General features: G+C 35.9%; 1 protein-coding gene across 5 annotated transcripts in view; it reads left to right on the top strand.

Moving 5' to 3' along the window:
• MMS22L (MMS22 like, DNA repair protein) overlaps window positions 1-23,594 on the top strand; it is a 103,497-nt gene that overhangs the window by 28,338 nt on the left and 51,565 nt on the right. For all 5 annotated transcript variants that reach the window (XM_081828691.1, XM_081828690.1, XM_081828689.1 and 2 more), the window contains 4 exons: window positions 3,342-3,404; window positions 14,345-14,464; window positions 16,424-16,650; window positions 18,291-18,794. In XM_081828691.1, coding sequence (XP_081684817.1) covers window positions 3,342-3,404; window positions 14,345-14,464; window positions 16,424-16,650; window positions 18,291-18,794 — 914 coding nt within the window. The remainder of the gene's footprint in view (window positions 1-3,341; window positions 3,405-14,344; window positions 14,465-16,423; window positions 16,651-18,290; window positions 18,795-23,594) is intronic.

Raw genomic sequence — 23,594 nt, 5'->3', positions numbered from 1 at the left:
TTTTTTTTTTTTTTAAAGATTTTATTTATTTGCGAGAGAGAGAATGAGAGACAGAGAGCACGAGAGGGAGGAGGGTGAGAGGGAGAAGCAGACTCCCCGCTGAGCAGGGAGCCCGATGCGGGACTCGATCCCGGGACTCCAGGATCATGACCTGAGCCGAAGGCAGTCGCTTAACCGACTGAGCCACCCAGGCGCCCCAAGAATGATGGTTTATTTTTGTTTTAGATTATAGCCACAGTATTGATCCACAGAGTTGAAATTCCTTGGACAAAAATTATGTTACTTCTCTATGATTCATGTGATTCAAAATGCCTAGATAGAACAGAAATTAAAATATACTCATTAACACTATCAAATTATAAGGCTAAATACACCAATCCTGTCATATTCCTGCTTATTTGGGACTAGTGGTGATGTTTTCTTAGTAAAGAGCAATATAAAAGTGAATTACTCAAAGCTGAGGGAAGGCTTGTTAGAAAATGGAAGGAATACTGGCTTTGGAGCAAAATCCTTGCTCTGACTTGTATATACATGACCTCTCTGAGACTTAATTGTGTTATCTGTGAAATGGAAAAATTTTCTTTTGAGGAAGTAATAATGTAAAGACATTAACACAGTGTACATATAGTATTATGGGACAAAATCATCTTTTTTTTTTTAAGATGTATTTATTTATTTAGAGAGAGAGCACGTGAGAATGCCTGGGCCCTGGGCTTGTGCAAGTGCGGGGAGGGGCAGAGGAAGAGAATCTTAAGCCGACTTCTGCCAAGCACAGAGTCCAGTGCAGGGCTGGATCCCACAACCTTGATATGACCTGAGCCAAAATCAAGAGTTGGATACTCGAGTGACTGAACCACCCAGGTTTCCCTAAAATGGTCTCCTTTTGGAAGAGTTTTAGGGCTAATTACCAAGTTTTAGGGCACAATCTCAAGACTGCTCTCATTTCTGACACCAATTGCAAGCCCAAGAATTCCCAAAACGATATAATTTACTTAGACTTACAGAACTCACTGAAAACTCTTATACTCAGGGTTATGGTTTATTACAGGGAAAGGATGAAAATTAAGATTAGCTAAGGAAAAGTGTATAGTGCAGAGTCCAGGAGAAGTACCAGATGTGGAGCTCCTTTTGTTTTCTCCCCATGTAGTCAAGATCCGTTAGTCTTCTGGCATCAGTGTGTGACAGTATGTGGGGAGTATTTCCAACCAGGAAAGCTTGCCTAAACTGCAGTGTTCAGTTTTTATTGGAGCTCCTTTGCATAGGCATGATGGATTGATTGCCTGCATGGTTGATCTCAGTCTTCAAATCAACTGTCCCCGTCTCCATAGCCCTTAGTGTAAGTCACATTGTTGGGTTTTGGGCATGGCCAGCCTCCACCTTCAACTATACTATTAGACTATGCAGTAGAACTCTAGGCCCCCAGGCAAACAAAGATACTCCTTATCAGGTATAACATTCCAAGGGCCTAGAGATTACTTACCTGAATCCTTGGCTTCAGTAAAGGCCAGACTCTCTTTGGGCAAAGCCAAATGCTTTACTACACATTCTCTCATAAATGTTTTGCTTTCACTTTGCTTACATAAATGTATTTTAAAAAGTCAAAAATTCTTCTGCTAAAAATAACCAAGTCGTTGCGTGAGTTATCTATTACTGTGTAACAAAACTTGGCAGCTTAAAACAATAAACAGTGATTATCTCACACAGTTCCTGAGTGTCAGGTATACAGCAGGAGCTTAGCTGGATGGTTCTGGCCCAGGATCCTTCATGAGGTTGTGGTTAGCCATTAGCAGGTGCTTCAGGCTCTGAAGACTTGACTGGAGCTGGAGGATTCACTGCCAGTCTTTCTCATGTTGTGAGGAGACTTTGGTTACTACTGATCACATAGGCCTCTGCAGGCCTGTTCACACTATGGTTTTTCCCTGACGGAGTCAACAAGAGAGAGATTTTCATTAAGATGGAAGCTTCAGTGTCTTCTAACCTAATCTTGGAAGTGACATACTATCACTCCTATTAGTGTTGATATTCTGTTGGTGACAGACCAACTCTGGTACAGTGTGGGGTGGGGGTGATGAGTTAAATAAATGTGTGAATACTGGAAGACAGGGGTCATTTGGGGCCATTTTTAGAGAGTGGCTACCAGTCACTGAGTACCTTTATTAAGGAAATGTTTATTTAGTGATTTTATGTAGTTAGCATCTTTTTTTTTTTTTTTTTTTTAAATTTTATTTATTTATTCATGAGAGACAGAGAGAGAGAGAGAGGCAGAGAGAGAAGCAGGCTCCCAAGGAGCAGGGAGCCCGATGTGGGACTCGATCCCAGGACCCTGAGATCATGACCCGAGCCGAAGGCAGACGCTTAACCATCTGAGCCACCCAGGCACCCTATGTAGTTAGCATCTTACATGAACATTATCCAGCCATTTAAAATCAAGAATATTGAACATGCTTTAATCCTTTATTGGTCATTTGGGTTCATCCTTCTGAACAACAATAGGGATGGTAGGATATGCAAAGGCTCTTTGCTTCTATTCTTTAAGGCCTCTGGCTTTGCCTTTTGAGGTCTTACCTTTTGTACCTTCTTCACTCTCTGTCAGAAACTAGTTGTTCCTTGCTTCCTCTCAGAGGCATTTTCTTTGCTTCTGGTTTTGACCAATATGCACATATATCCAAAGCTTTAAGAAACTGAGTATCAAGTGAACTGTGTATCCTATGAGAAAGTCCTCCAGGCTTTCCTGTGGGAAGGTGAAGTCGTTTTTAGTGCCTAGCTTTTGTGAGGTTGTTGTTTTCAGCTTTCTTCCTTATTGTGAGGAGTTTTCCAGATAGTTGGGGTTGCCAGATAAGTGACCATTGATTAAATGAGGTAGCACTGTGTATATATTTTTTTAATTTTCTGTATAAAATTTTTAGTTACTTGTTTACTAGAGTAGACTCTCTTAACATTATTATGCATAAAATGAAAAAAATCTCTGGTAAGTACCGAATAAGGAAAAACACTCAAGGCATAAAAACTCCACAAACTACATGAAGTTTTTTTGTGGTTTTTCCTGTTAGATTATATATGACAGCAAAAATTAAATATTTGTTAAAACATTTATAATTTTATAGAAATCCCATTGTTTAATAAAACAACTCCTGATAAGGTTTATATTGGATTGGAATAGTTATAAGCTTTTTTTCTACCAAGTCTGTCACATAACTCTTTGTCCAAGTAATTTTAGACATTCAAGAAATTGTAATGATGTCTGATGATAGAGAAGATGTTTGTACTTCCTAGCTTGCTGTACTATAATTTGAATGCATAATTAAGAGCAATAATTTTGGTGCAATATTCTCCCTTTCTAGAGACAAATGGAATCAAATTGGAATTTTGTAGAAGAACTGCTTAAAAAGTCCATCAGTGTTCAGGTATGCTTTTAAAGTGACACAATTTGTGGGCTTTGCTAAATTTTTAACGTTCCAGATTTTATAAGAACCAAGCAAACTCTTAAAATGATTTAAATAACAAACTTCGTTTACTTATTAAAAACCTGAGGTAAAATCCTCATTCTTTGTTAATGAAGGGTCAGCATGAGATCATTGCTATGAGTGACTATCCTTTGAAGATTTTTATTTGAAACACTGAGTTGCCAGTTGAAGGACAAATAAAATTATCCGAGTTGGTGACTTTGACAAAATGTATTCAGAATAAGTAGTAGATGTTTCAAAACTATAAGCCATTCCTTGACTGTATGGTATCAAGTCTAGGAGACATGATGAGGGAGATAGTAGCATTGGAAATTCAGCTATATCCTCATCACAGCAGGAAGGTGACTTGCCTTGCTGAGCAATTTGTCTTACAGGCTCGAATCATACTCTAACTGATAAGGTCCTAGTTTCTGAGCCCTCATTTCATACGTTATCATTTTTCTTTCTGCAGAGCTGTTAATGTAGTGCTTCATGGCCCAGAGGTCAGATCTGACCTCCTTTTAAAATAGTTTTAAATGTGCTCTTCATCACATCTTTAAACCTACTGTATTGTAGTCCTGTAAAGTTTTGTAATAAAAGTTATTTATGTAAGAATTTAAGGGGAAATTTTAGTAAAGAATATTATTAAATTTGGGAGGTAGATTACTTTTCTGTTAGGAAATAAAGATTGTTAAAAACTTGTAGAGGAATAAACAAGAAATATGATAGTACAAGATTGATACATATATATCACATGTACATACGTACCCATTTGTACATACAAACACACACATACTCATTTATTTTGTAGCGATATCTTTAAAACTCATTTAAATAGACTGAAATTGTCTTTTCCCTGTTATCTATATTAACTTAATTTCCTTAGGTGAAGCATATAATAAGTAAGTACATTTAGTTTATAATATGAATCTTCTAATTCAGTAAAGATTCTAGGATAGAATTCCAAAGATTTGTGCACATATAAGTTGTATGAAAAACAAAAGATTATTTCAACCATTGTAAAATTTTTTATTTTTGTTTTTTTCTATGTCATTTTAATTGGCTTTCTCCTTCATCATTCTTTTTGAGAACATATTGATTTAGTAATTCAGAAAGTCTCTTACATATATTTTTTTTCTTTAAGAATGTAGGGAATCACTAAAAAGTGTTTATTGTTCTTTGAATTAGCTATTAATCCAATCTCAATGCCTTAACATAACATAGCTTAAAAACCTCTTAGTTATACTTCCTTTAGGCTTTAACAGTGTATGAATTTATGGTTTTGTTCAGGTAGGTTTTAAATTACAGAATATTTCTTAGGAGGCTCTAAAGGTTCATATGGGTAAGTACCCATATACTTATAATGGTCTGGGACAAACAGGAGAAAGAATTCATCATCATATCTCTTCCATAGAAAAGTTTGCTCTTTGACCAAGAGATTGAAAACCCTCCTTCAACCCTTTTAGTTGCTTGAAAATTAATTCTTTTTTTCTTTGGATTTATGACTCACTCTAATTTTGATGTTAAATGAAGTTAACTCATTTACTTGAGAAAAAAAAACTTTGGAATGTCTTACTCATAATGTGATAAAAGTTATTCTGATACTGCATAATATATGTTTACAATATAACTAGTATTTTAATGGTGTTAGCTAAACCTGTTTTGAGAATAAATAAGTAATTCTTGGAAGTAGGTAGTATGACCATCAGAATTTTCCTGGCTTGTGGTTTCCCAAGAATGTGGGACTTTCAGTGCTACAACCAGAAAAGTCCTGAGCAAACTGAGAAGCCAGTCATCTTAGAAGTAGAGAGAGTATAGCTAATACAAGAAACTTTCTCTGGGAATTTAGACGTAGTGTAAAGTCAAAATCATTTTTCCTGTGAGAGAAGTCATTATAATATTTAGAAAGAAGTAGTCCATTTTCTCTAGTGATCTTTCAATTTTGTCATGCCTTGATTGTATCAAATTAGATTTTATAAGTAGTATAGTACTACTTGCTGGAGTTCTTGAAATCAATTTTGTGGGTGCAGTAGGTGGTCATAAAGAATAAGTAATATGTTTGAATAGAGCCATCAGTTTGATTATATCTGTTTTCCCCCATTGAGGTAAATTAAAATCTGACCATGCTCATGTGCTTTGACTTTATCTCCAACAGTGAAAGAATCCATTTGCAGTATTTAAAAAACATACATTCCACATATAGAGCAGTCGTCAAATTTAATTGGTAGGCATGCCACTGTAATTTTAATTAAGCAAATAATGTTCCAAATCTTTTTCTAGCCAGAAAGAATTTTCTAGAAACAGACATTGTACTTTGTTAGTAAAAAGAACATATATTGTTTAATTTTGCTTCTCTAGGTATGATTGAATAGTTCTTACCTTAAAAACAGTTTTTTAGAGGCAGTACTATTTAATATTTGTGTATGCTGACAGTATTGTTCTACCTTTAAAACAGCATTATTGTTTTCATATGAAAAGGGAGATATTTCCTTTTATACTACCTGCTTTTTAAAGCCTCATTTTCTGACATCACAAAAACAATTTCCTACTAAAGGCTATGGGTGGGTATAAAAAGAAATCCTAAACAAGTGTAATATTCTTTAAAAATTATTTTCATTTGCCAAGGAGTCTGAGGAGTCCAAGGCTAAAAACAACTTAGAATGTGATTAGATTTGAATGATGTGGCACTGTAACCTTTTTTTTTTTTTAAGACTTTATTTATTTGGGGGGAAGAGAGAGAGCAGGGGGAGGGGCAGAGGAGAGGGAGAGAATCTCAAGCAGACTCCCTGCTGAGCATGGAATCCAGTGCAGGACCATCTCACAACCCTGAGATCATGACCTGAGTTGAAACCAAGTCAGATGTTCAACTGACTGAGCCACCCAGGCACACCTGGGACAGTAATCTTCTAATTATTAATTCAGAATCATTGTGTTTCTTGGACAGACGGATCTTGACTGGGATATTGAAGTTCAATTTACTTTTTTTTTTTTTAAGATTTTATTTATTTGACGGAGAGAGACACAGCAAGAGAGGGAACACAAGCAGGGGGAGTGGGAGAGGGAGAAGCAGGCTTCCCACCGAGCAGGGAGCCTGATGCGGGGCTTGATCCCAGGACCCTGGGATCGTGACCTGAGCCGAAGGCAGACGCTTAACGACTGAGCACCCAGGTGCCCCGAAGTTCAATTTACTTTATCCAGTCCTAAAACTAAGTCCAATCAGACAGACTGACAGTCATTATTTAGCTTGCAAATAAATTTTATTCTTCTGATGATTTCTTCTAGGTAGGTTTGTTATGCATAAAGAAATAAACCCCCAATTATTAAATTGCTATTTTTATAAAATAAGCTAAAAGTACTTTTTTTTGATCCCAGTATAGTTAAAATAGCGTTATATTCGTTTTAGGTATACAATATAGTGATTCAACAATTCCATATATTACTCAGTAGTCATCACAATAAGTGTACTCTTGATCCCCTACACCTATTCCACCATTCCCCCGCCCACCTCCCCTCTGGTAGCCATGTTTGTTCTCTATAAATAAAAGTCCGTTTTTTTGGTTTTGTCTTTTTCCCCCTTGTTTGTTTTGTTTCTTAAATTTCATATATAAGTGAAATGATATGGTATTTGCCTCTCTCTGACAGGCTTATTTTACTTAGCATTATACTCTCCAGCTCCATCCATGTTTTTGCAAATGGCAAGATTTCATTCTTTTTTTTTTTATGGCTGAGTAATATTCCATTGTGTGTGTGTGTGTGTATATATATATACACATATATACACACACAAACATATATACACCATTCTTTATCCATTCATCTATCGATGGACACTTGGGCTGCTTCCATAATTTAGCTATTGTAAGTAATGCTGCTATAAACATAGGGCTGCATATATCCTTTCAAATTAGTATTTTTGTATTCTTTGGGTAAATACCTAGTAGTATGAGTACTAGATCAAATGGTAATTCTTTTTTTAACTTTTTGAGGAAGCTCCATACTGTTTTGCAGAGTGGCTGCACCAGTTTACATTCCCATCAACAGTGGAAAGAGGGTTTCTTTTTCTCCACATTCTCGTCAGCGCTTGTTTCTTTAGTGTTTTTGATTTTAGCCCTTCTGACAGGTGTGAGGGGATATCTCAATATGGTTTTGATTTGCATTGCCCGGATGATTAGTGATGTTGAGCATCCTTTCATGTGTATGTTAGCCATAAAAGAGTAAATGTTTCCATTTTTAGTTCAATAAAAGAATTTCATGCATGGAATATACTTGAATTTAATATGCCTAAATTTGATCTTTCAAAATAAAGATAGGAAGGCATTCTTTAACAAGTGGGGCACCTGGGTGGCTCAGTCGGTTATGCGTCTGCCTTCGGCTCAGGTCATGATCAGAGGGTCCTAGGATGGAGCTCCACGTTGAGCTCCCCACTTAACAGGGAGTCTGCTTCTCCCTCTGTCCCTCCCCCTACTTGTGCTCTCTCTTTCTCCTCTCTCTCAAATAAATAAAATCTTTAAAAAAATTTAAAATTAAAAAGGACTAAAGCAGAGATCAGGAGCAGGCACTATGGAATATTCTGGGGTAGCTTTCTCATTAAATAGTCTATGCACACTCACACAGCTGAGATGAGACACAGAGAGCCCACAGGGTCTTGTGAAAAATGCAAAAGCTGAGGAGCATAGCCTCTGGGATTGAGGCAGGCAGGTTTAAGGCTGTGTAGAAAAGAGGGGCCCATAGACCTTCTGGTTTATTAAAAAATCTTTAATCAGAGGGCACGGATTTAGATGTAGTCATTCAAACCTCTTGGTTTAGGTAGAGTTTGACCTTAACACTCACAAAATTGAAATATATCAGCTTAGGGTACGATACTGAGAACCTGTTACATTCATTATATGATCATCAAAAGAGTCAACATTGGGCCTAAAAAAATACATCTCTCTTGTGGACAACAAAGTGATAGCTATCCCTATGCAAGCACTGTACTTAGCACTTAATGTACATTCTTTCACTTAATGTTTATGACAATCTTGTGAAGTTCCATTTTATACATTAAGAAACGAGGGCCTTGGCCAGGTTAAGGAGTTTGTCCAGGTTCATATAGATAACGGAGAAGTGGCAAAGCTGGGATTTGAGTCTTCATATGTGCTTTATTCATAGTGTGCTCTCTCAATGCATTTGACTTTGTAGAATTTTTTTTTTTTTTTTCCAGAGGGGCAGGATGGAGAGGGGAAGAGGGAGAGAGAGAATCTTAAGCTCCATGCTGGGCATGGAGCCAGACGCAGGGCTTGATCCCAGAACCCTGAGATCATGACATGAGCCAAAATCAAGAGCTGGCACTTGACTGAGCTATCCAGGTGCCACTGTAGGATTCTTAATAAAAACTATTTTTTTCATTATTTCTATTTTAAGTCTTCTTTGATGCTATGTGTTTAATTAATAATCCATTTTGGTTTCTAGACCTGTTTTGGTGATACTTGTGGAAGGCATCTCAATTTTTCCATATTTTTGTTTGTTTATTTGTTTTTTGTGTTTTGTTTTGTTTTTTTTCTCTCCAGTAAGTGTGTGTTGGGAAAATGTACAGTAGGAAAATATCCTCAAGCATTCTCCAGTACTCTTCCTCACTGTATTTCAGCTCTTTTTTCTCATTATGAATTTGAGCTAAGATGTCTGTTTGCTCCTCTACTCCTGACTATTTTGTATTCCTATCTCCGAGTATCTGGACTTGAAGATGGCCAAATTCTTTCTCTCCTTATTCAACTGATGTGCACAGACACACATTTTTAGAAATTTTTAAGAAAAAATTAAGGGAAAATGGTTCAAAACAAAGCAATCGTTGAATATACAGAACATGAAAATGTATTTTATAATAAATACTATCTGTAATTAATTAAGGGCTAAACAGACTTACTTTTTAAGTCACACCTATCCTGCCAGAACTGTGGAGAAAATGGTATTTTCTAAGCCATTGCTTTTCATTGTAATCTGTAGCCACTATCAGGAAAAGGAAGGAAAATTTATCTCCTGACCTTTAAAAAAATAAAAAATCCCCCAGGATATGATATTTAATTTCTTCCTGATTGGGCACAGTGTAAAGAACATGGGCTCTGGCCTCACAAACTTTGCTTCAAATCTTGGTGGCCACTAAAAGCAATCTTGATCAAATCTGGTGTGCATTAAATGTTCATTTCCTTTCTGTTTTTGGAAAAGGGCATAGAATGGTATGTATAATAGGCTTTGGAATCATAAATCCTAGCTCCTTCCCAAGTGGATGTGCATAAGCTATTTATAACTTCTGAACCCCAACCTTCTTTTCTGTGAAATGAAGGTAATGAAACTGAGATGGGGGTGCCTGGGTGGCTCAGTTGGTTAAGCGACTGCCTTCGGCTCAGGTCATGATCCTGGAGTCCCGGGATCGAGTCCTGCATCGGGCTCCCTGCTCAGCGAGGAGCCTGCTTCTCCCTCTGACCCTCCCCCCTCTCATGTACTCTCTCTCATTCTCGCTCTCTCAAATAAATAAATAAAATCTTTAAAAAAAAGAAAAGAAACTGAGATGGTATGAGACCTACATGAACTAACATATGTAAAATGTCACATGATGCCTGACAATTGTTTTTCCCAAACCTCGTATATTTTATAATTTAAATATCTTTTTGTGGGTTTTACATTGCATGTGAAATGAGTTTCAGATACCCAGTAAAACAAAACAAACTCTTCAAAACGAACCCACTTTAAAAATATAACCTACTTTTTAATCTTAAAGTATAATAAAATTAGCATGCTTTAATTTATGAGTAGTGTGCCACAGGAATGAGCCTGGGTTTTGTTTAATATTTTCATAATAAAATCAAAGAATGTTAGCGATGGACAGAAACTTCTCTTCTTTGGTTAAATGAGTTTACTTGTCTATTAGAGAAGCTAAGTATCTTTCCCTAAGCCATACAGCTACTTGGTAAAAAGAGGCACCCGAACCTAGATCTCAGTTTAATTCATGAAATATTTGTGGAGTTTCTTTGGCAAACCGGGCAGTGTGCTAGACCCTGGAGAATTATCCTAATTCTCAGAGAGCTTATAGACACTTGAAAGCCAATAAACACTAAATTTAACAAGGTAAGTGCTGTGATATAGGTGTGCGTAGGATGCCAAGGAGCGTAAAAGAAGGTCACTGTCAGTGTGGAATTTAATAAGTTTCCTTAAGGACTTGAAGCCTGAATATATTCTAAAGGATTAATAATTAAAAGAGTTGTGAGAGGGGAATAATTAGATGAGTTAATGCCTTATCAAAAAAAAAATATCATGTTTGGTTCACTCTCTTTCAAAGAATTACTTTTATTAGTGACCCCAACGTTATTGTGTGTATCACCCTGTCCTCTAAGTTTCTTAATATCCTCACATCTAATCAGATTTTCTCTGACTTATCTCACCCACTTTCCATAGTTATGCTTTACATTTTTTCATTTTTCTTTTCATTTTCATTCTGCCTGTCACTATTGATTTTTTTCCATTTTCTGTTCTTCCATGTCCAAACTTTCCTCCTTAAACGATTTAGATTATACACCTCCTTAATATAGTCATTCCATCACAAACACCTTTAATTCCATAGTCCTCAGCTGTTTTAACTTGGTAAAACCTAGTCCTTTCCTACACCCCTGCCAACCTCCCTCCCCAGCTGAATATTGCTAAAGTCAAATGATCTTTTTTTATGGACTGCTCTGACTCTAAATTCTTGATCATAGATCTCAAATGGCAGTCAGCTCTAGAGTCTTTGCTTTTCGACTCTCCAAAATTACTTATTTGAGAATTTCTTTTTAACACACAATTCAATGCATGCTTTGCCCCAGTTAACTTAGCCAAGAATCTTACCTTTTAAATCATTGAGTAAATAGAACCAGTCATTTGAGAACACCTTTTTGTACCTTCAAATCTCCCAACATGTCCGCTTTGTACTCTACCTCTCAATTTGTTCTTCTGTCTTACTGAAAGTGTTACTATTTCTATCAAAAGCTAATTCCTTTCCCTGTGTACTGGATCTTGTCTCTTCTTAACTATTCAAGGACTTTATATATCTTAACTTAAATATCTCTATTTCCTCACCTCCTATATTATATCCTCGGCTTGCCATAGTTAAGCTTCTGTCTGTGCCATCTCTGAAACTACTCTGTCAAGGCCATCAGTAACTTCTGTGTTGTCAAATCCAAAAATTCTTTCTTCTTCTCATTTTAACCTCTCAGCATTCAACTCTGTTGACTACTTCCCTTTTCCAAAATATTTCTTTTGGTTTCCATGATATCTGGTTCCCTTCCTACTTCATTGGCTGATAATTCCTCTCCTTTCGATACCTAAATGTTGGAATAGCAAAAGGCTCACAGTTCTGGATCCTTTACTCATTTCCATGTATACTCTTTCCTTGGTTGATCTTATCTAGCCTCTTAGCTCTAAAAACCATCAGTATGAAAGTAACATCTGAATAACTATCAACAGCTCTGGTTTTTCCCTTGAGCCCTAGGCCTATATATCACATTATCTACATAATATCTCCACTTGGTTACCCTTGTGCACTCTCCCATCTGTTCCTCCCCTAGCCTTTGCCATCTCAAGAAATGGTACCATCAACTCATTTTCTTAAGCCAAAACCTGGGAGTTCTCTGTAATTGTTAATTGCTCTCTTACTTTCATACGTTCATATAACTCATCAAAAAAATACCATTGCCTCTGTTTCTAAAAATATCTTTAAAGTTGTGTGCTTATCTTAGTCTTACAGTTTCACATAACTGTCTTCTAAACTTTGAGGTGGCAGGAGGAGACAGAAGTAGAAGTAAAAAAAAGTAGACACTTCAATTTTCTGTGATGGAATAACCATGCATGTTTGTTAAAAAGTGACACACCACTCAACCCCAGTCATTCAACAGTTATTTAAAGCTTACTATATAACCACACACCTTCAGATCTCCCAGTGTGTCTGCTTTGTATTTGAACTCACAGTCTGTTTTTCTGTTATATTGCAAGTCTCACTATTTACTTTCTAACCAGTCTTCCTGCTTCTATTCTTAATGAATTCATTCTCCATGCATGATCAAGAGCAGTATTTTCGAAACAATCACATTACTCCTGTGCTTACAGTCTTCTAGTGGTTTCCCAGCATATGTAAAATAAAACCCATACTTCCTATCAAGACTACCAAAGCCCAAAGGAAACATGGTCCATGGATATCTCTGACTTAATAATAACCAAGCTTACTGCTAATTTCCATGTGTTTTCTCTGCCATGAGTGCTTTTGTTCAGGCCTTTAATGGCTGGCTCTTTTTCATTCTATCAGCCAACCCTCAAAAAGGTCTTTTCATTCATAGCTTCTGATATACTAATAATCCACATCCTCTGCCACTAACTGCCAGATTACCCTGCTTTGTTTTGCTTTGCACAGCAGTCACAACTGTTTACATTTATCTTGTTTGTTTCAGTGTCCTCTTTTCCCATTCTCCTCCAAAGTGTAACTTCTATTAGTGCTTGTACCATGTCTGACTTATCCTTTGCTCTATGCCTAATACCTTAGAATAGTGCCTGGTTTGTATAGTAAGCTTTATTTTTTTTTAATTTTTTATTGTTATGTTAATCACCATACATTACATCATTAGTTTTAGATGTAGTGTTCCATGATTCATTGTTTGCATATAACACCCAGTGCTCCATGCAGTACGTGCCCTCTTTAATACCCATCACCAGGCTAACCCATCCCCCCACCCCCCTCCCCTCTAGAACCCTCAATTTGTTTCTCAGAGTCCATCATCTCTCATGGTTTGTCTCCCCTTCTGAATTCCCCCCCTTCATTCTTCCCCTCCTGCTATCTTCTTTTTTTTTTTCTTAACATATATTGCATTATTTGTTTCAGAGGTACAGATCTGTGATTCAACAGTCTTGCACAATTCACAGCGCTCACCATAGCACATATAGTAAGCTTTAAATAAGTAATTGTTGAGTGATTCAGTGGTGGGACTTTTATTTTTTTTTTAATTTTATTTATTTATTTGTCAGAGAGAGAGAGATAGCAAGAGAGGGAACACAAGCAGGGGGAGCGGGAGAGGGAGAAACAGGCTTCCCGCTGAGCAGGGAGCCCAATGCTGGGCTCCATCCCAGGACCCCAGGACCATGACCTGAGCCGAAGACAGACGTCTAACGACTGAGACACCCAGGTGCCCTTCAGTGGTGCGACTTTTAAACAAACATGCATGATTATTTCATCATAGAAGTTTGATTACTGACTGCATTATTTTCACTTCTTACTCCTGTTGCCATTTCCTAAGAGGTTAAAATGCATGTACTCTGCTAATCTGAGTCTCTCCTATTCCTACAAAGAATTTGACCTAGTGCTTAAGGATGACCAAGTCCTCTGAATTTGTGTACATTTAATTATTAGTTCATTTTTGCTACTTCATTCTAGTTTGGGTTTCTTTTACATTCTCTGGGTTTCCTACACCATTCAGTTATGAAACAATTATGTAATTTTTTTAAGTGTTTTTTTTGTTTTTGTTTTTTTTGTTTTTGTTTTTTTTTTAAGTAATCTCTACACCTGACACAGGGCTCAAACTTATGACCCCGAGATAAAGAGTTGCATGCTTTTCTGACTAGGCCAGCCAGGCACCCCACACCTATTGGAACCTTTAAGTAATTGTGTTAAAAGTCATGTTGAGTTATGTAATTCCTATTATCTGAGTATGTGAGTAGTCTCTAAAGCAAATTTTTAGAAGTATACCTCATGCTGATTTAGAACTTCTGGTCTGAAGATGAGAGTGGGTATGATTTGGTGATACATATTCATATTCTTTTAGAAGCAGGTTATCCAGTGCAATATCAAGTAATAATACTCATGTTTCCAGAGCCCATTTACTTTCCCACAATTTCAGTTTATTTTTTAGGATGGTATACTAGAAGAACAATTACGAATGCATCTTCACTGTTGTTTGACACTTTGTGATTTCTGGGAGCCAAACATTGCAATCGTCACCATTCTATGGGAATATTATAGTAAGAACCTGGTAAGTAAATAGAATATGAATTTGTTCCAGGAATTTGAAGAATTTGTACATATGTGAGGAATGTTTTTATGGTTTAATTAAGAATAGTTATCTATAGAGCATTGACAAAAGGGAATGAGCATTTGCGTCCCTTTTCTCTTAAGAGGGAGACTAAGCAAAGTAGCCAAAATTGTACCAGAAAGATATTTTTTTAATCCTCATTTATTCATATTTTCTAACAATTACTGATTGCAACACACTGAACAGTTAATACTATCCCGAATGAGACATAGTCTTGGCATTTGAGTTGCTTATAGGCTAGTGGGCAGATACACATACATTGTGGGGGAAAAAGTTACAGTACTGTGGAATGCCAAAGGACCGAGTATCTGACCCAGTGTATAGACTTGTGGAAGACTTTAAGACGTTGTAATTTTTTAACTGAGGAATGCATGGAGTTTACAAGTACAGAAGAAAAGAGCATTCAGGCAAAAGGAATATTATGAACAAATGTATGAACACATAAAAACATGATCTTTTCCTACCGTGTTAAATAAATAGTTCTGAATGATAGGTTTGAGATAACTGTGGAGAGAGACAGCAGATAAGGAAAGTAGGTAGACAAGGTAGTCAGTGGCTAGATTATGTGCATGTTGAGTTATGATTTATTCTGGAGACATAGGATACCAAGGACGTGACATTTTAGATATGTATGTGAGAAGGTTTTTTTCTGAAAATGGTATAGATGAATTGGGTGCCAATTAGTAGTCCAATGTAAAAATACATGCTAATAATGTGGTGAGTAAAATAGGGTTTAGAAAGGAGAGGATAAATTAGGAAAATAAAAATTTTAAAGGTAGATTTATAGGATTTAGTTACCTTTTATGTGTGGGGTGAAGAGAAGATTTGGAATGTTTGGGTTTCTGGGAAATAGTGAACCCCTCAGTCAAGATAGAAAATGGAAATAGGAGATTTACAAGTAAATTACTAGTTTATACATAATGGAGCTTATGAAAAATGAGAAAAATACTTTTCTTTGAAGCATAATTTCAGGCTGATTGGAGAAATGACCCATTCTAGTTCTGAGGTAACATGTATAATATGAGTCTCTAGTGTCTTGTTGTATTTGAAAGCAGGGAATATCAAAGTAAGATGGAGTCCTGTCAAAATGACACAGGAGCCAAATTGAAGGAGCTCCTGTTGCCCTGATGCTGGGTAGATTTTGAGCATAAGAAAGAATAATGACTGCTGTGGATTAAAACTTATCAAATACATTTAAATCCTTGAGTGTATGATGCCTTTAGAAAAGTTACTATTCTGAAAAAAAAAAAAAAACCCTCATTATTCTGGGAAAAAAAACATCATTCTGAAAACTGTAAATAAGGGAAAATATAAACTATATTTTAGAGTAACCAAATTTCTAAGGAGCTAATTGAGAAGTAATGATAGAATTAGAAAATTACTATTTGTACACCTGATGAAGTAAGGTATCTGGGCAGTGATCATCAGTGGCTGCTAAAACTGTTTAGTGAAAGTCTGGTGGGGATCACTCAAATGAATAGATCAGGTTGACAACACACCCAATCTTAACATTACAAAAGGAATGACACAACTTATGTCTCTCTTTCCTAAATTACAATAGGAAGTGCCCAGTACCATCAATGGAAGATTCTTATCAGAAAACTCCACTTGCATGAATCTGATCAGTCCTCTAGATACAGCTACCAATTTACAGAAAAGAGAGGGGATAAAAAAATACATTACATGACACTAGGGAGATACAAGCAGCTAAATCCAGATTGGAGAAAATTCTACACAATAAATGACCTGATATAAAAATAAATGGTATGACATAAACGCTGGGAAACTTCAAGAATAGAAGAGATTAAAGAATTCTTATTTACTCAGACTTAATACTTCTTTTATTTATTTATTTATTTATTTATTTATTTATTTATTTATTTATTTATTTGCTTTTAGAATAGTTCTTTCAGCATCTCTTGGCTTCCTTTGAAAGGCCTTACATATATCATTAAGTCACCCTTGTCAATGCTAGAAATGGTGAAGACCTGCTGTTGTGATAAACAAGATAATGACCTTTATAAATCCAGCAGTAGTTACACCATTTTCCTTTGCATTTTGGCAAAAGTTGTTAAGAAAGCAATGAAGAACAATGGTCCTCATCCTTGGAAACAAATCAAAGGAAGGTATGTGCCATATCTTTCTTTGTCATGAATGTTCACTGTAGAGAAGCATTACTTACTGTTTGTATTTTTTTAGTTAACTTGTGCTTGGAAGTCTTTGTGGTTTATACATTTAAAATGTATCCCTTAGTGTATACAGGACAACAAAACATGTAGCCTTTTGATCCTGCCAATTTGTAACAGGAACAAATTTAATATCTATAACTTGTAGAGGATTTTAGTTTGTCTCATCTGTCCTGAAGATTGAAATTCCATATATTAAAGTCAGGGCTATTAGAGAATGTTTTTCTTGCCAAAATTAATTGTAATGTTATTATATAAATTCAATGCATAAAGTGTATTCAAAGTTATAGAAATAGAAAACATCTCCAAATCATACATTGGCAGGTAATGGAGTCAACCTATAAAACTTGGTGTTTTTGAGTCTAGCAGTCCCATAGTCCCTGCTCCCTTGAATGAAAACTAACCAGAGGATAATAGGACGAAATAACTTGATTGTTCTCATTTGGGGAGTATGCCCAGTTTTCATTTCTGGCGTAGTAAAATAAACTTTTGGTCATATTCATCTGTTCTTTTTTTTTTTTTTTTTCCCAGAGTTTTGCTTGTTATGTGGGTATGAATTTTGTCTTCCCTTGTTCTTCTTCATTAGCCCTTTTCTAGCCCTCTTTCTACCACTTGCTTATGTGATGGGAGCTCTTGCATCAGAGTAAGAATACCTTCATATTCTAGGTAGGGACTTCTCAGGAATCACTAAATGAAGTTCCTATTTGATTCCCATATACTGCTTGCAAGGTTATAGTGATAACAGTAGGACTGTTTTTAGAGTATACTTTTTTTTAATGGTAGCTTCTTTGTTAAACCTCCAAAAATTATGCAGCTCAAACAGTTTTTTCTTTGGTCCCGTTTGCCAGTTTGTTTTTGAATCTTAAATCATTATGTGGAAGACCTGATACTCAGAACTTTATCTAAAACAAATCACTGGAATGTATTCAGTAACAATTCTATTTATTCCAATTCTGATTCCTTAATTGGTGAGAGAAAAGTACGTCAACTGTTAAATTATATTAACACAAGAGACTTTTAAATGGTTAGTCTTGGACATTTAAACACTAACCGTTTTTCTTTATGAGTAGGTAAAAATAATTTTTTCCAGCATTTTGAATTGTCTTAGGTATAATTATAGCAAGAGCAGATCTTTGTGAGGGGTAGAGGAAGAAAGAGTTTAAGGAAAATTGTATAAAATTGTCCTGTTAAGATTTCTTTAAAGCACATCAAATTGTACTGAAGGGAGTATATATTCTTTATTTGTCAATAAAAATTAAAAAAGAAAGGTGATTAAGAGTTCTAAAATAATAGGATAAGCCACGTAATGTATGAAAAGAACACTTCTGCTGTCCTTTGGGGAAGACCACTCAGTCCTTTTATTTAATCATAGGTGGTTGCTGCATCACTGAGAAATTTGAAGGTATGGGCATTCCGTGAGTCTGTTTTCAAAGTAGAAAAAGTGACATGGCCGCATCATAAGAAAAAATAGCTAAACTTAAAGTAATGAAACTGTCATGAGTATTGAGTGAAATGTTATTCTAAAAGATTGATATTTGTGAATGAAAATTTTATACAAGTAATTTTTTTATGTTTTGCAGGATATATTCTAAATTCCATCAAAAAAGAATGGAAGAACTCACAGAAGTTGGTCTTCAGAACTTCTTCAACCTTTTTCTACTGTTAGCAGCTGTCGCAGAGGTGGAAGATGTAGCAAGTCATGTTTTAGACCTCCTAAATTTCCTCAAGGCTTCCTTGGTAACATCTTCCATCATTTGGAAGGGTCAAGTGGCCTTCCTCTTGATGTATACCCAGAAAAATCTGGACATTGGTGTTCTGGCTGAGAAATGTTCAGGTGCTTTCCGAGAGAAAGCGAAGGAATTCTTGGTATCCAAGAATGATGAAATGGGACAAAGACAGACTCTCTGGACACTTCTTTCCATCTATATTGATGGTGTTCAAGAAGTGTTTGAGACTAGCCATTGCCTGTATCCTTCACATGAAAAACTGCTTAATGATGGATTTAGTATGCTTCTGCGAGCTTGTCAAGAATCTGAACTTAGGACAGTACTGAGCTTTCTACAAGCTGTTCTGGCCAGAATCAGGTATGTTTTCCAATAATATACTAATTCATTGATTTATTTTATGTCATCACCTACGTTGATTCTATATTAAAGTTTTCCTTTTGACGTACTCATGAAATCCAAATGAAGAGAGAGGAGTTGGTTTTACTGCTACAATGGCATAAATCAGTACTTCTCAAACTATTCTTTCCAACAGTAGTTCTTTAAAAAGAAAGCTCGTGTGCAAACACATAAAACTAAATGCAGAGCACCTCTGGTGCAGTCCCAGGACAATGCCTCTTCACCCCGCCTTCCCTTCCTACCTCTCCTAAAAGAGTATGATTATCCGGAGGAATGTTTCAGATATTCTAAAGCAAGCCCATGAGCTCAAATCTGTGGTGGCTTTTACTGAAACATATGCATTTTGTGCCCTTAAGGAGATTTTGACCACACTACCATTTTTAAAAAAGTAAGTTTCTTTAAATTATTTTGCTGCAGAGTTGTAGCCTCAACTGCCTGAAATACTTCCAGCTGAAACAATGTATTCTGAGAGAAAAATAAGATTGTTCTATTTATAACACCAATCACCCATATAAAACTTAATGTTTTTAGATCCATTTAATTATGCAAATGTGCAGATATACTCAGACCCAAGTAATAAGGGATAAGAATAGTGGTTATGATATTCATGGTTTTAAGGCCCCTTTCACGTAAGTTTTATCTTTGAAGTACATGTTCTTAAGAAGTTAGATACTACCACTCAGTGTAGTTAGTCACTTTCACTGTAAAGCTGTGTAAAAGTTATGTGTGGAAATAGGATTTTTTTGAAACCACGTCTAAAGTTAATGAAGAGACTGCTTCCCTCTTCCTAATACCACTTTACAAAAAAGTAGTATCTGGTTATCAAAGGTAGTAAGCTTGACAAATTTTTCAAATTTGGGGAATTTATCCATTACTAATTTTAATTATTACTAGTTTACTTAATTTGCTTTATGTTGGGCTGTGCATTCATACTGATTAATCTGTAGGTTTTCGCTCCTCATTAGATATTGTGTCGTTTTTAATATTCGCCTGCTCCCCATCAGTTTAAGTTCTAAAGATTTAGCCAAAAAAATAAATAAATAAAATAAAATAAAATAAAAAATAAATGTTTAGCCAGAGTTCTTGATCAGATAATCATCCCTTAATCCCCCAGTGTGAGCTATATAAAAGCAAGAATTTTAAAGATCTCAAATTTTGGGGTAGATGGATAGATAGATAAGTAAATGAATAACCAACATCATTAGAAGATACTTCTACAAATTCTGGATCTTCTCTGTGAACCACATTTGTTTTTGGTCTAGTAGAGTTTATTAGCAGATATTATACTTTCCCAAGTGCTAAATCCATTTCAGTTTTAAATAAATGATAATAGTATTTCTCCATGTTTCTTGGGCAAAATTAGAAATTTCCATATTCTGGGACCATTTTTTGTTTGTTTATTTATATTTATCTGAATATACAAAACAAGAAGGAAGGAGGGACCTAGTCTAAACAATGCTGGTAATAAGGAGCTACAGCCCCCAAGATTTATGGGCAAGGGGGTAGAAAATGATGAAGCCGGGATTGTGGGCATCGTGGGAAGAGTTAGCCATGGAAACAAAGTGGCAGAATCCATATATTTTTCTGCCTATTCCATTGAAATGCACATTTCCTTTCAAACACCTTAATGATCTTATTGCTTCTTACCTAGAGTTTTGTTTTATTTAATTGCAAGTGCTATATATTTTCATGGTTAAAAATTACAAATAAGGTAGAAGGTGATAAGTAAAAGTTCCTTTCCCCACCTTGACTCCTTTATTCTCTAGTTCAGTGGTTCTCAACTAGGGATGAGTTTCTCTCCCAGGGGACATTTGGCAGTGTATGGAGAAGTTTTTGATTCTAACAACCTGGTCAGGGAGTGCTACTGGCATCTACTGCTAAACATCTTACAATGTACAGGACAGCCTACACACAAAGAATTATCTGGTCCAATCTCTTCGGTGCTGAGGTTGAAAACATTGCTTTAGGGGTGCCGGGGTGGCTCAGTCAGTTAAGGATCTGGCTCACAATTTTGGCTCAGGTCATTATCTCATGGGTCCTAGGACCAAGCCCCAGTCCCGATCAGTGCGCAGCAGGGAGTCTGAGAGTCTCTCCCTCTCTCTCTCTGCCCCTCCCCCCATGCGTGTGCACCTGTGTGTGAACACTTTCTCTCTCTTTCCCTCTCTCTCTCAAAAATAAATAAATAAATCTTTAAAAAGAAAGACATTGCTTTAGTTTTAGTCCACAGAAGTACAATGGTTTCTCATAGAATCTTCCAGATTTTTTTCTCATATATAGGCTGAAAACAAAATAGATGATTTTTGTTCTGCAATTTCTTTTTTTCACTTAATATTTCCTAGGCAACTTTCCATGTTAGTATATGGAAACCTATCTAATTCCTTTTAATGGCTACTTAGCATTTCATTATATGGTTGTACCAAACTTTATTTAACCAATACCCTAATAATGGGAATTTATATTGTTTACCATTTTATGTTATTGTAAACACAGTTTTACTTAACATCTTCATATGTGCCTTCTCTGTGTGCTTTAGAAGTGTATCTTTAATTTCTTAAAAATGAATTGGTGTATGTGCATTTAAATATGGATAGATATTACCAGATTTCCTACCAAAAAAAATTTTTGTGCCAGTTTTTACTCTCCCTAATAGTATATGAGAAAGCCTCCTTTCTCATGTTTAGATTAGTGTATGGAGTATATTTAGAAAATATACATTCTCAGGTAAGAAATTAAATGCAGAAATTTGTTAAAAATGCCCATGGAAACATGGTATTAGGAGAATGGGATTTATTTTGAAAGATGGAGAGGCTTTAAAAATGGAAATAAAAGTAATAAAGTAAGAATTTTTTTTTTCCTATTCATTTACTAACTTCTTTTTATCCTTAAGCTCCTACCAAAAACTGTTTTGGTCATTCTTCAAAAATGGTAACTAGAAACACAAGAATAACTCTTGTATTCTTAAAAGACTTAGAGTTTACTAATACTATCTCATTTACTTCTTTGCCTACCTTGTCATACCTGTTCAGAGATGAAGAACTGGAAACATGGAGACTTTTTATGACTTACTAATATAAGTTTCAGTATCACCACTCAGGCTCTAACCAACCAGAGCTACCTTCTTATGCTATTTTTGAAATAGTTTACAAATAACTAAACAGAAACTAACCATACCACTATATTTTGTATAAATCAACAGGCAATTAAATGAATGACATCTGCAAACTGTTTGTTAACCTGAAAGTGTTACCCCTATTCATATACTTCTGTGTGCTTTTACCCTTTATTTTTGCTACAAAAAACAAAGGGTAGTTGCTTTCTGATTACTTTGTTATTTATTTTACAAGTTAACATTTTTTTTAGTAAGTCATCAGTTGGAAAAAATGAATCACAAAGAGGTGTGGAGACAAGTCATGTTTTATTTACAGTAATTTATCTTTGATTTATTATCAGCATTATTTCAACCATCTAAATTTCACTTGTAATAAATATAAATTTTTGTTTTTAAAATTCAATTTAGTAAAAGTCCTTCAGCATTAAAGCCAAAGCTATTTCAAAATGTTGGAAAAATTCTGCTTGCAACTATCTTGTAAATCATAACACATCTCTGTTAATCATGGGCATCACTAATCAGAAGTACAGAGGTAGGAATCAAGAGGGCATATTAAGATTATCGATTATATAAGGTAAAAGCAAGTTTACATTTATATTGGAAATTTCTTTTAACTAGATTTCACATGGGTTTGTAGTTTGCTGTCATCTGGAGCAGGGCCAAGGAGTGTGTTATTGATCTGTAGGACTAAGCTATGGGGGAAGAAAGGACACAAATGTTTGTGTTGATAACATTTAATTCCTTGCACAAATGGTTAGTTTTAGTTTTGTTTTATACTGCTCAACTGTGATTAAAAACAGTTGGTATAAGTGAATGTCTAATCACGTATCATTTCTGTTGCCATAATTATAGAGCATTTTTTTTTTAAGATTTTATTTATTTATTAGAGAGAGAGAGAAAGCACAAGCAGGGGGAGCAGCAGGCTTCCTGCTGAGCAAGGAGACCAATTCGGGACTCAATCCCAGGACCCTAGGATCATGACCTGAGCCGAAGACAGACATTTAACCGACTGAGCCACCCAAGCGTCCCTTATAGAGCATTTTTAACAGAAGTATGAGGTCAGTGTGTGAATCAGAATGGTGCAGTAGTGTGGGGGGGTCTTCATTAATGCTGTCCTCATGTAGGCACTACCATCTCTTAAATTTCTGAAGCTTGCATAGTAATTTGCACACAGTTTTTCAGTGAGACTGATTACAATATATAATAAGAGGGACTGAGACTTGGACGGTTTTGTTTTATTTCATCAGTCTTGGGGCTTCCAAGGCAGATACTATCAAGACAGATGGGCTGTTAGTTTGGGATCTTTTGGGGGAGAACCCCAGAGATCATTCAGGATTATTACCTTAAAAAGAAAGAAAGAAGGAAGGAAAGCAGAGAGGGGAAACACAAGAAAAAGTCCTTTCGATATTTGATCATAGAGATGTGTTCCTAATTCCTTAACCCCAAATCTGGAACTTCTTTTTTTTTTTTTTTTTTTAAGATTTTATTTATTTATTTGAGATAAAGAATGAGACAGAGAGAAAGAGTATGAGAGGGGGGAGGGTCAGAGGGAGAAGCAGACTCCCTGCTGAGCAGGGAGCCCGATGCGGGACTCGATCCCGGGACTCCAGGATCATGACCTGAGCCGAAGGCAGTCGCTTAACCAACTGAGC

Source organism: Leptonychotes weddellii, chromosome 8 (assembly GCF_054177405.1).
Source record: "Leptonychotes weddellii isolate Sample4059 chromosome 8, ASM5417740v2, whole genome shotgun sequence".
Taxonomy (NCBI): Eukaryota; Metazoa; Chordata; class Mammalia; order Carnivora; family Phocidae; genus Leptonychotes; species Leptonychotes weddellii.
The sequence above is the reverse complement of the archived record's forward strand: the minus strand, read 5'-3'. Positions and strand labels throughout refer to the sequence as shown.